This window comes from Adiantum capillus-veneris, chromosome 26, assembly GCF_014529385.1.
Source record: "Adiantum capillus-veneris isolate H3 chromosome 26, ASM1452938v2, whole genome shotgun sequence".
Taxonomy (NCBI): Eukaryota; Viridiplantae; Streptophyta; class Polypodiopsida; order Polypodiales; family Pteridaceae; genus Adiantum; species Adiantum capillus-veneris.
In genome coordinates this window covers 25,731,117-25,745,332 of record NC_140956.1, presented here as the reverse complement: position 1 = coordinate 25,745,332, position 14,216 = coordinate 25,731,117, and the positions used below count along the sequence as shown (strand labels likewise).

Genomic DNA, 14,216 nt, shown 5'->3' with positions numbered 1-14,216 from the left:
GGCAGTTGCGAGGAACCCAAATTTTCTTGCTCGCAGAAAGCACATTGAGGTGCATTACCACTATGTCAGGGAGAGGCTCTCAACACGAGAGATCATCTTGGCTTATGTGCCAACATAGGACAACCTTGCAGATCTTTTCACAAAGACATTGTCTCGTGAGAAGTTCGAAGCTTTTTGCAAAGATTTGGGCTTACTCCCCTTTTGTGGACTGATCATGTCCTTAGGGCATGGCACTTCCCTTTACTCTATGTGCCAGCTCTCATTCACCGCATCACTCCAGGGGGGGACTTGTTACCATATACATGTGGTAGTAATGTGTGTAAACACATTTAGGACTGCCGGGGCATTTTTTCCCTCACTAGGAGGGTTTTTCCTCCGTGCATATATGCCCATAATTCTAGCGCTATCCATATTTCCATTGCACACTAAGTAATACACTCTCTATTGTGTGCCTTGAGATTCCTTTGTCTTCTCCAAGATGTGAGTATTTTCCTGCAACCCAAATTCCAACAATTACATGCCTCTCCATTAGAAAGTAATTGTCCTCAATTTGCGAAGATAGGAATCTACAAATCATACTTGTAAAAACAATGGTTAGTATCTTCTCTTGGATTCATCATTTCATGATCAAAGTGATATGTTGTGTATCTATAGTATTTGATTCCTATAGGCTATAACTCTAAATTCCTCTCCTACTATGAGAATATATTGGTACCGCATAGGTCTATGAAGTTCTCTCTCTTCTTCTTCATCACTTGAGATTGTTCCTTCGATGCTAAAGCTTCTCTTATTCTTTGCTCCATGCTAATTTGTATTAACTAAACTCCTAATCAAGCTAATCTTATTTTAATTGAATCACGCAACCATTCTATGCACTTATGGGAATAAAATAGTCATGCTAATAAAATAAGTAAAGAAAGCAAACTTAGCTGTGGGATTTGATTCATCACCACAATCATCGTGAGCATGTTTCTGACATTGTCAGAAGCGTTTTTGCAAGCTCTAATACCACTTCTACAAACAGAGGCACGGAAGGCCATGCAAAAATACTGAAAACAACAAATCTCATGGCATAAAACAATAGATGTGCATACCTGCTAATCATACTTGTACATAAAGCTAGACCAACTTTGTTTAAAGAAAATTTGCCTTCTACTTGTGTAACTATGTCGATTAAATCGGCATAGTTACAATTGCCCATGGATAGTACTATGATACACCATCACGTGACCACCATAGAGGCATAGTTATCCAAAAAAGTAACTGATAACTACGCCTCGTGTGACCACCCCCTTATATGGCTTTCCATGGCAAAAGATGCTGTGCTAGGCTTGAGCCTGTGATCCTTAAGACAAAACTATTAGTCAATGGTGACTTGTGTTGGTGGCACGTGTGAACAGAACAAGGTGGACGTGGAAAGGGCAACCCAAGTGTGTCAAGGATTAGTCTAACACGTGGAAAAGCCGACGCACGTGGTGGCGGGTCATTGGTGTGACCCACGGCGTTTTGTGCGAGAGAAAGAAATTGTCAAAAGCCGAAACATTCGAACATCGAAGTTGTCGATGGGAGCCGCCTACCCCTGGCTTCCCAGCCATGGAGCAGGCTTTCGATGACGAGTATCAGAAGCTTGTATGGCGCATGAACCCTCCCAGGTCTCTCTCTCTCTCTCTCTCTCTCTCTCTCTCTCACACACACACACACACACACACACACACACACACACACACACCCACCTGACGGTCTTCATCTGCGGTTTTGATGCATCTGCAGAGTCGTCGTTGACAACGAATCTTGCGAGAATGCCACCGTCTTTAAGGTTCTCTCTCTCTCTCTCTCTCTCTCTCTCTCTCTCTCTCTCTCTCTCTCTTTTTCACCTTTTGTTTCTTGCAGATCGACAGCTCCAACAGGCACAGCATCCTTCTTGACGTGGTGCAGATCCTCACCGATCTTGACCTCAACATTCACAAAGCTTACATATCATCTGATGGTGGATGGTTCATGGACGGTAAGTGTTTACAATGGAATGTAAGCATCATACTCTTTCAACATGGCACTCTGCCTATGCCTTTATCTGCAGCTAGTCTTTATAAATGCCTATGTCTTTACGAGCACATCAATGGTTATATTGTTGTCTGAAGGTTTTCTGTTGTGCAGTATTCCATGTGACTGATGCAGTTGGAAAGAAGGTGACGAGTGAAGAGACTATTAGCTATATTGAAGAGGTGTGAAAGACAGTTTCGAAGTATATATAACGAGGCTTTTTACTTGATATAGTACTCATCATTCATTTGTTACAACATGCAGGCTATTGATTTTAGTCATCAATGTCCACGGAGAATTGGGATGCAGTCGGTGGTACAGCACACCACCATTGAACTCATAGGCACTGACAGGCCAGGTCTCATGTCCGAGATCTGTGCTTTGCTAGCTGACATGAAGTGCAATGTTGTGTCGGCAGAGTTGTGGACTCAATGCATGCGAGTGGCATGTGTTCTTTACATTACAGATGAGGCCACCTTTGGTCCTATTATGGACTCTGTTAGACTTTGTAGAATAAAAGAGTCTTTGAGTAAAGTGTTGAACGGTGATCAAAGTTCCAAGTGCGCCAGAACAGACTTTGTGGGAGGTCTTACCCACACTGAGAGGCGTTTACACCAAATGATGTATGCTGATCGTGATTATGAAAGGGTGGAGGAAGAGCACTGGGATCTTGATGGGAAGATAACTGTGGATAGCTGTGTAGAGAAAGGGTATTCTGTTGTCAACGTTGAAAGCAGAAACCGGGCAAAGCTTTTGTTCGACACGCTTTGCACCTTGACTGACATGGAGTATGTCGTATTTCATGCAACTATAGACACAGATGGTCTTATAGCTCATCAAGTATGTATACATCACTCTTCTCTTGTTAAAGTGTGTATGTGGGCATTGCCTGGGATGTATGGCTCATTTTTCCTGATTGCTGGATCAGGAATACTATATTCGCCACATTGATGGGTGTATGCTCGATTCGGCGGCAGAGAGGCAAAGAGTGATTCAATGCCTGCGAGCCGCCATAAATCGTCGCGTTACACAGGTATTTTTTTTCTTATGGCAAGATATTCTCGATGATAGGCTTGATCACCTGTGAGTTTGGTGCGTTTTTTTACCTTAAAAGTTATTCTTTGTTCCTGGAACAATAGTTATTGCATGAAGCACACATACTTGGATCGTATTTATCTTTTCTAGGTTTACCATTGGCATCATGGATGTTTCTTGTTTTTTTTTTCTTTTGAATAGGATGGTTGTGTCTTTTTGTCCTGGGATTGGGTTAACAACTTCATTTACATCAGTCAAGGTTGTCGCCAGTACAGGGGGAATTTGAAAGGTTGATTTGCTAAATCGAAGGCAGGCCATAAGATAGATTATAGTCTTCTAGTCATGTGGGCATATAAGCCTCCTTCATTGAAGCTATATGTTTACTGAGATGGGCCCACTTGAGTAAGCCAAGATCACAAAGGAACTTGCAATGAGTAATTATGTGCAAACTAGCATGTAGCCGCCGCCAAATCCTTCATCCGGTAGCCTCAGCGTGAATCCTTCCTCCTTTATATAATAGTATAGACATAGATATATGTGTAATGGACCAAATTATAGTCTCAGTTATTCAATTTCTTCAAAGTCTTCCCCGATTATATTTTGGAAATTGTTGCATAAATATGCATGTGATTAATTTTATGTGAACATTCTAAATCACGTGCAACCCATTCTTTCTTAATTTTTCAATTCATACTTTGCCCTTTCTATTCTAATGGCACCTAGTGGAACTTAAAGATGAAATTAGTTGCGCCATGAAGTAAAGTTCCTAAGGTTCCCGGGCCAGATCCTGAACAGCTTCACATTTTGTTGTGAAAATGGTTGTGGTGACATGTGTTGCTTTTTGTGATTGCAGGGCTTGAGACTTGAGTTGTGCACCAATGACAGAGTGGGACTTCTGTCGGACGTAACCCGGATTTTTAGGGAGCATGGGCTGTCTGTCACAAGAGCTGATGTCAACACCAAAGACAACAAGGCTATCAATGTGTTTTACGTCACTGATGCTGCAGGGAATGTTGTGGACCTGAAAGCAGTTGAAGCAGTGAGACAGTCAATAGGAAAAGCAGTTTTGCAAGTGAAAAGTCCACCTTCTGATTGCAATATTCCTTCCACAAAGGCAACCACATCATCAAAGTTGTCGATTGGCAGTTTGTTGTTGGGAATGCCTGCACAAGTTCTGTATAGTTTGGGGTTAATCAAATCGTGTTCATGAAGATATATATCGTGCAGTGGTCATCTTCACGTTCATACATATGTACTATATGATTTGTTGTTCATAGTTTGCATATTTACCTGACTTCAGAAGAGGCTATCCCTCATCTGAAAAAGCCAACATTATAGGAATGAGGGTATTGGCATTTTGGGCCATAGCCCACCTAGGCATGCATGAGGATACTGTCACTTTGTACAAAATTCATTGATTTTGCTTCTATTTAATCCAAAATGAATGCCTAGATTTGCACGTCGATGGTTTTCCTCTTTTCGGAATGCCAGCAGGAGTGAAAATTCTGGAGGCACTCACACCTTAAAATCCAGATACTTTAACATTATCGGAGGTGGGATCTCAGTTTATGTGTTTGTTCAGCCAGGTCATCTTTAAAGAATTTTGCAGGGATTCTAGGAGTAACATTATTTTTGAGACTTCTTTTGTGCCTTAGCTGGTTATGTGTGAAAGATACACCAGAGCACCTGGTGTTCAAAACATGAACAATATCTAATGAGCTCATACTGGCTTTGGAACTCACCAATGGTAGGTGCAAATACAGGTGAGCTCTTGGTTTTCGCATTTTGAAGTAGTTGCTTCTGCACCAATTTTTTGTGAAATCTCATTTGTGTCTCAGCTGCCTGCTTGTATGGGGAAAGTAAACCAACATGTGGCACTCAAGACATGAACAAGAACAAATGAGGTACACGTTGCCTTGGAACTTTTCAATGGTAGGTACATTGTCAATCATCCAATTTTCAGTGAGTCGAACGATTCAAGCTGCAGGTATTGGGGTCATTCAATGGATGGTAAAGAGGTGAGGAAATTTCACCACGTCGGAAATTCTGCCAGGTTTTCTTCAAAAAGGGTGAGATATTCGGCTTTATCTCTTTGTTGTAAATGTGAGGTTTATAAGTGGCTTTGGCTTTGTAGAGCCATTCTTTCTAGGTAACAGAACTTTTTTCTCTATACAAGAGGAAATGTGTGCCACAACTTTTTTCTCTATACAAGAGGAAATGTGTGCCACAGTTTGATGAGATGGATTCATGCACATTATAGCCACCTATTGAGGAGATTGTCAAGATTATGACCGTTATACGTTATTAATGTACTGAAACAGCACACATAGTTTTATGGGCATTTGCAAAGATTTCCAAACGCCGGAGATCAGCCGATTCACAAGAGTATGCCAAGCAATTGACTAAACTAGAGCAGGATAATTTTGTTATATATATATATATATACACACACGCACACACGCACACACACACACACACACACACTACATTACCGATCGAAATCACATAAGCTGCTCACATGGGTCATGAGGGAGGGTTAATGGTAGCGGGTAGACTGTTTCGTTGACAAAAAGTGACTTAATGGGGTATTCAAAGTGTAGCGTCCTGAGCTCAACACTCAATATGATCTCCCTTCCAGAACTCAATCCTCACTCTTTTGGAATTACATGGAAATGGCATCCCAACGCACCTTTGATGGCGAACCAAGGCACATGTCGTCTAGATCTACTGGAAAGACACAAAATAACACCATTTTCCCAACCATGTTTCCCCCAACATTCAATTCACTTCTTTCCACAATATCTTCCTACCCTATAGGCAGCTCTTGATTCAAGCTTCTCTGCCCAAGAACATTCAAGAAACTTCCATAACAAACAACTGTTCAGTTGAGGAGCTCAAAGTTATGATGATTAAAGACCTACATACAAAACGTTTTAGCAATTTTCAACAATTAAAAACACTCGCTATGAGAAAATGTCAAGACAAAACCTAGGAAAATGGCCAATGCACATTTAATCAATGGAAGAGTCTTCATTGCAATGCCAAAAAACTTTTTGTTGATACCTGATGAAACTGGGTTTCACAAGGCTTACACCAGTCAGTCAATATTTCTTGAAATTTCACTTAGACAAATGCCATGAAATAGAGTAATAATCCTTCAGCAACAAGAATACTGTGGTTAGGTAGGCCCAATCAACCACCTTGTTATTTCCATGCTTCATTTAGGGTTGGTATTTGCAATGGTAGGTTTCGTAGCTTGATGTCAATTGCATGCCTTCCATACCATTGTGACAGTGGTGCTTAGAATGGAAGGCACTAGCGGTGCATACCTGCTCCTTGACAAACCATGGCTGAAACAAGCCAAGGCAAAGTAATCTTGCTAAAGGTCTCCTTGATGATGAAGAAAGATACATGGCCACCACTTTGAAAAGTTGGCCGGGCTTTGGGTGCCCCAGTGTGACAGGGGCCTAAGTATTGGGTGTCATCAAGTTTCGACACTACTTTTTTTCTTCCTGACACACCAAAGGGTCCACAGGGGGAGGTGCTTATCCCTTCCAAATATTAGCCATGTTACATGGTCAGGCAAGGGTCGTGTACCATCGGGCAAGAGCCAAGCGTAGGCATCACCATGGCCACCTAATTGTTACATCACGTGTTGGGAACGACGGAGAAAACTCATAGTAATGAGCTATGAACCTCCTCCTTTGGCAGGGAGGAGGACTCGAGTGTCCAAGGGAAAGACCCCTAGCAATGTGAACACCAGGTGTCCCCCTAAAGTGTGACCCAATGGGGGATTTGAACCCACAACCAATAGGTTGAGAGCCCAAAGCCTTACTGTTAGACCAACTCTTTGGGGACAGTTTCGACACTACTTGCATGGCAACAAGTTTGTTTTTCTTGTTGATCACATGGTGGCAAAACAGACTCCATGGAAAATCTGTTAAATGGATAGTGATACTAGCTTCAATCAAGTTCATTTGGCTTTACTATACGTGGTGGAAAAAGAGACCCTTCATGGAAAATTTGTACGATGGATAGTGACACTAACTTCAAGTTCACAATGGTTCATACTCTCGGCAAATAGTATGCACTTGCATACTATCTTTCTCAGCTTGACGCCAGAGATTTGCCAAAGGATATGCAGGGAGAATTTGTTAAAGATGAGTTGTTGGATACTAGATGGTTTGTAATCACTCTACAACCAACCGGTTGGTAAGAAGAACTATTGATGTTTGCGCAGTTTGGAATGTTTTTTGTATGGTTTAATCACGAATAGCGAAAGAAAATGGCTGTGGAAAGTCGATACTTCAAGGTTATAGTTAGACAACTATATCAAAGATGAGCTGATGATGTGCTACAATTGTGTGTACCGAAGCATGAACAAGAAGCAATACTCGGGGGAAGCTCATGAAGGCAAGAGAGACAACAGCCTGGAAAATTCTAGCAACCAGTTTGTCGTGGCCAGCGATGATGCACTACATGCAAAAAATTATGATATTTCCCAACGTCTTGGACAACTGCTTTCAGAACCTTCAAATCCTCTGCACATCCTAGTGGAAGTGTTTGTCCCTTCAACAATATCATAACCTTGTTTGGTTGTTCGATTGAGCTAGTGAGTCATTAGATCTTGAACAAAGATAATCCAAAAATTAGTACATGTTGGAATTAGGCTTGCAAGGATGCACACATAACTTGGAGAAGATTAACACTAGTTTGGTACCAAAACAGGACACTCAAGTGTCATTTTTTCACAAATTTAAGTTAAATGCTACTTTCATTAGACGGCATATTTATGAAAACCCTCTTGACATGATTAAATATGTTAGTTAGAGGGTCTTTTAAAAATGTACCCTTGCATTTTAGAAGCTACCATGATCTTTAACTATACTCATCAAGTACTCTCGTAAGACTGTGCTTGATGCTTTGAAGAAATCGACTGTATAAGCTCAAGAAGAAATAAAGCGACGTTGTAGAAAATTTTACGTGACTATTTCACAATTGTGCTATTGATAATTGAAAGTTGCATTTGCGAAAAAAATTACTTCCGAGTTGAAAAATACGTACTTTCTTGGTTTTAATATATAAAGTTGTTTTTAGTTGTCAAACTACACTAGAATAGTCCCAATTCCATGAGGGGACCTTTGGAAGACCAAAATTATGCTCTTTTTCAGCACATGCTCAAGTATGAAATTATGTCTATAACTTGCGTGTGACATGGAAACTAGTCTTTGAAAGGTACTCTATTGTTTTGTAGCACTAAGTACTAACACTTGACTTTTATAAACATAAAAAAAGCCATCTCTACAAAAATATATAAGAATTTTATGATTTTTTTGGCAAAACAGTTTGAAATTTTACTAAAATTTATAGTTTAAAACTTATCATAATTCTCTCCATAGGGATTGTATCTTGGCATGGAAAAAAATCCAAGGTTTTCTTTCCCCTATAACCAACCTATGGTAGAAGCAAGGTGTAAAAAATTTCTTTCTAGCTTGATAAATAAATTGCCAAAACTTGGTAGGAAAACAAGACACTTTAGTGTCTTAGGACACTTGAATGTCCAATTATAGGGCTAGTGTTAAGAAGCTCAAGGCACACAACAGAGAATGTATTGCTTAGCGCACAAATAGTAAGATAAGTTAGCCCTAGAGTAATGGGCGTATATACAACGCACGAGGAGAAAAAATCTCCTAATGAGAAAAAAAGTACCCTGGTGTTCCTAGGGAGTGATGCGGTGAACGAGAGCTGGCACATAGTGTATAGGAAAGTGCCATGCTTTAATAAAGACATGATCAATCCACAAAAGGAAGAAAGCCCAAAGATTTGTGAAAGGCTTCGAAGTTGAAGAGGGATTTAATATTTATGTGATCATGTGAATTAATTGTGATTACAATGTTTATTATCACATTCACATAATCACAATTAACGTGATTACAAAAAAGCCGAATAAAAGGTGACGTGAAAACCCACCAAAATTTCGTCGAGGTATATGTTTTTCTCAACGGACCCATCAATACTCTATAAGAATGCTAAATCGAGCCCACTAAGAAATTAAAAAACCCTAGTAGGTGTATTGAATTGGACAATTTTTATAGGTTGAAAGGAAGTTACGTGAATATTTAACGTGATCACTCAACGTTATTAACGTTATCACGTATTTGTGATCACGTTAATGAAATCCCTAGTTCTCACTTCTCACGAGGCAATGCCTTTGTGAATAGATCTACAAATTTGTACTTTGTTGACAAATAAGCCAATCTAATCTCTCCTGTTGAGGGTCTCTCTGTGACATAGTGATAATGCACATTAATGTACTTTGTGCGAGCAAGAAAGACTCCGTTCCTTGCAATTGCCAACGCACTCTTGACTGTTGACTGTCAGTGTAGATGATGTTGACATTATCTTGTCCAATACCCAAATCAACCATAAGGCATATGAGCCATACATTCTCAACCGTAGTTGCGAAGAATGCCTTGTCCTCAACTTCACAACTAGAAGTGGACTCATTAGTTTACTTTTTGCTCAACCATGATATGCATGAAGTGCTAAGCATGAATTACTTGTGAAAACTCATGTGTCATAACAACCAACCCAATCTAACTCCAAAAAAGCATGCAAATTTGGCAGCAATGATTTTTCCTTGGGATAAAACAACCCAAGATGTAAAGTGCCAACGACCCAACAACCTGCGAATACTTAGACCCTAGGCTATGCATAAATATGTCGATGTGTGAGACTAAAAATTGAATATCTAGCCTTGTATTGCACACATAAATAAGACATCTAGAGTGACATCAACAAGATCTCCAACATCATGAAGAATTAATTTCAAACATGTTTTCATTGAAGCAGCAATATATTTGCAGTCCTCAAGTCAATGCCTTTTTGCTGTGCATAATGTTTTGCAACAAGTCTAGTCTTGTAGCGAACCATCTCACCATCCGTCTTACATTTCAACTTATAAACCCACTTTGTATCAATGGCCTTTTTTTCAAGAGGCAAATCGTATAAAATCATTGTGTCATTCTATAGAAGTGCATCATATTTTGATTGCATGGTAGCTATCCAGTTTTTTGAATTCTATACTTTATCAAAAGAAATAGGTTCCTCGCTGAAGCATAACAATCTGACACATGATGCATGGTGAGTTCCTGAACGAGTGCGGTTAGACATATGTGCATCCAATTTACTATCACACAAAGTATGCACCGGCCATTTTGGCAAAACTCTAGCCTCTTCATTCTGATCCCTTTCCACATCAAGTACATCTGCATCAATAATAGGCTAATCCGTAACATTTTTAAAAGCCTCCATAGGCTACTAACATATGCCTAATAACTTACATTCAAGTTTTCACCATTAAAACGAGGCAACAAAGTGTGATAAATATCTTATGAGCTTACATTACTGTCTCTGGTATATGATAACAAAGGTTGAACATAATATTTCACAAATATATCTAACCAAGGTATGTTTTGTTTGCGGATGTTATAATCTGTAACCTTTGCTTTCACAATTGTAACCAACAAAAATGTATTTGAGAGCCTTATCATCCAATTTTTTGCGTTGTGTTTGTGGCACTAAAGCATAAGTTAAACAACAAAAAATACACACGTGATAAATAGATGGCTTCTCATCATGCCATCCTTCATAAGGAGTCATAGACTGCAAGGCTTTGACAAGACACCTGTTAAGTACATAAGTAGCACACGTGGCAACCTCAAGCCAAAAAAAATGTGGTAAAGCTTGACTCTTGACCATACATTGTTAGGCCAAAGGCCAGAGGCCAGGGGCTAGTCTGAACCAAGCTCGGGGGTTGCCTATATAAGGGGCAGGGGTTGCAAGGAGAGATATGTTTTAGGCACTCTGGTCTCACAGTGGTATCAGAGCTAAGTTTAGCAAAGATAGGTCATGGAGCTATTTTTGGAAAAGGCTTGCATGAACTCTCTCTCTCTCTCTCTCTCTCTCTCTCTCTCTCTCTCTCTCTCTCTCTCTCTCTCTCTCTCTCTCTCTCTCTCTCTCTCTCTCTAATGGAACTGTCGCGTGGGCATGGCCGCTTAAGGAGGGAGGAGAAGGCGGGAGGACCACCATAACAAAATGGCATGTGCTTGAGCTTGTCATGTTCGCGCTACGGAGGGGTTTACTTTTTGATTCTTTATCTCTCCCTCTCTCAAGATCTGTAGTGAGTGTTGTGACGTTTCTCTCCTACTGTGCTCTCGAACATTGTCACCATTACTTGGAGATTGTGTTTTTGTACGTGGGCACTTAAGGATCCCTTGTGGGCTTCAAACAGTCTCCTAAGGGAGTGTGCCCATGACACACTCCCTCACCTCCTCTCTTCTAGTAAGAGCAGTGCAAGCCAACAAGGTTAAAGATGAAGGTAGCGAGCGGAGTTCGAGGATCTTCTTCTTATCAACAAGTTACAACTAGAAAAGAGGAATCAACAAAGTGTTGCACCTAACAAAGCCTATCATACCTAGCAAAATCTTTTTTGTTGGGTAAAGGCCATGTGACCGGCTGCCCATATGAACCTAACAGTGCTAACCTATTAACTCTCACATACACTAACCCTTCATTTTTCAATATACCGAATGATAAAGAGAAAGGATGAATCATATGATTCAGAAGTGAGTCACAACCACTCTTTCTATGGTGAATGTGACTCAAGGTTTTTGGGCAGAAGCAATACTCACAATGATACACATGATCAAGAGGCCACCTAGCACACCATTGGATTACAAGATTCCAGAGGAGTTTTGGTCTTGCAAGAAGACACATTATGATCACTTGCATGTCTTTGGATGCGAGGCATATGTAAATGTCCCAAAGAGCTTTAGAAAAAGCTAGACCCAAAGTCACACAAGTGTATTTTCCTGGTTCTGGTGTAGATGGAGAGATGGGCTCTTGCCTATGGCACCCAGAATCACGCAAAGTAATTCACTGTTCACATATGTTCTTCAATGAATCAAAGATGCATGAGAAACCTATCAAAGAGGGTGAATACAGAAAGGTCACATTTGAGGACATTGCCTCAGAATCTGTGACAACTCAAAAGCCTAGTGATGTACCTTTTTCCACTAGCAATGCTCCAATTAACAGGCCAGAGAGTAGTAGTCAGGATTTGAGACGATATACTAGATTCTCACAACCTTTTGAGCGGTTTCATCCAGGGTTAGATTACATTATGCTGACAGATTGTGATGAGCCATCTTGTTATGAAGAAGCCATGCAAATGGATGACAAGATCAATTGGAAGCACACCATGCAATCTGAGTATAACTCGATTGTGAACAATGAGACATGGGACTTGGTTGAATTGCTAGAAGGCCAGTACGCCTTACCTTGCATTTGGGTTTACAAGAACAAGTTTACATCTGATGATATGAAAAGAGACATTCTTGAGTTATCTCAAGAATCCTATATCCACAAAGTCTTGAAGCGTTTCAATATGCAGGGGGGGAAGACACTGAGTACCCCATTACCGACATATTTGAAACTCAACAAGGAAGATTCTCCCAAGTCAGATGCTGATAGAGTAGAAATGGAAAGTGTGCCATAGTCTTTGACTATAGGCAGTCTATGGTAGCTACGAGGCCAACATTGGATTTGCAGTGGCAGTGGTTAGTCAATATATGGCTATTCCTGACAAGCAGCATTGGATATCGGTGAAACACATCCTCAAATACTTGAAGGGTACAACAAGCATGTGTTTACGCTTCGGCAACAATGATGCATCTATTGTTGGTTACACGGATGCAAATTATGTGGGTTGCAGATAGAGACAATAAGAGATCTATGTCTGGCTACATTTCATATTTGCAAGAGAAGCCATTTCTTGTAGATCATCTCTCCAAGATTTTCTTCTACTACAGAGGCTGAGTATGTTGCAACATCAGATGCCAACAAAGAAGCTATATGGTTGGCACGTTTACTGGGAGATCTACACATTCAGTAGGTTCTAGTTTTGCATAGTGATAGTCAGAGTGCCATTGCTTTGGCAAGAAATCCCGTGTTTCATTCTAAGTCAAAACACATTGAGGTGAGGTATCATCTCATTCGGGATGTTTTGACACATAAGCGCTTGGAGCTTGTCAAGGTCCACACTGATGACAACCCAAGAGATGCTCTTACAAAGAGCTTAACTACGGTGCGGTTTTTGAGATAATGGATGTAGGTTGAGAAGTTTTGTACAAGGGTGAAGGTGTCGTGCTTCATGGTTGTAGATACTAGATATAGTCGCCACTTACAACCACATTGGCGTTTAATTGGGAGATTGTTGGGTAAAGACTATGTGACTGGCCGCCCATGTGAACCTAACCTATTAACTATCACATACACTAACCCTTCATTTTTCTATATACACAATAATAAAACAACACACAAGCGATGCCTACTTGCAGCTGTGTGTTTTCCTACATCATAATCTCAGCATCACTTGCAATAACCCTTAGTAAACAATTTGAAGGGTCAAATTAGTAGTCTAACATAATTTCATGAAGTGGACCCATGTGCAAATTTTATGTCAGTGTCATTTTTTGCATAATAGATCCCTTACAGTCTTCTACGGTTTGTGCTATATAGCACATATTGTTCCCACTCTGTTTCTCCACTTTTCGGACAATTTTCACATTAGGTTCAACATTCACCATGGCTGACAACAACACATATGTGTTCAAGATGTTTGCTGTTGAGGACAGACTGGATGGGAATGATTACCCTATGTGAGCTTATATGATGCAACATGTCCTTGTGTCAAAGGGAGTTTGGAACATTGTGCGCAGGGCATTGATGTACATCCTAGTTTTGAGGATGTAGGCGATGTTGAGGATGTTGCAGGTTTTGGTGGTAGGATTGTTGCTGCTTGAGCTGTTATGCCTATTGCTGAGAAAGCTTGTTGGGATGTAAAAGATGCGTAGCCTCATGCATTGATTGTGTTGTCTATGAAATGCACTATTACTCCCCACATTCGCTCAACAAAATTTGCAAACCAGGCTTGGGATATTCTCGTTGGTCTTTATGCAAGTCGCAATGAGGTAAAAATTGCATTGCTGCTTAAAGACCTGGAGTCAAAGATTATGCATGAGGAAGATGATATGGACACTTTTCTCGTTGGTGTCAAGGACATCAATGAGAAACTTATT

General features: G+C 40.4%; 1 protein-coding gene and 1 pseudogene across 1 annotated transcript; both read left to right on the top strand.

Moving 5' to 3' along the window:
* Positions 1 to 1,519: 1,519 nt before the first annotated feature.
* Positions 1,520 to 4,538, top strand: LOC147423159 (ACT domain-containing protein ACR4-like). The gene is made up of 7 exons (XM_086501059.1): positions 1,520 to 1,652; positions 1,771 to 1,816; positions 1,891 to 2,005; positions 2,155 to 2,222; positions 2,305 to 2,880; positions 2,969 to 3,073; positions 3,929 to 4,538. The coding sequence occupies exons 1-7, from the start codon at positions 1,594 to 1,596 to the stop codon at positions 4,283 to 4,285; spliced, it is 1,326 nt and encodes a 441-aa protein (XP_086357185.1). The 5' UTR covers positions 1,520 to 1,593; the 3' UTR covers positions 4,286 to 4,538.
* A 148-nt stretch (positions 4,539 to 4,686) lies between these two features.
* Positions 4,687 to 14,216, top strand: part of LOC147423157 (uncharacterized) — a 29,732-nt pseudogene continuing 20,202 nt past the window's right edge.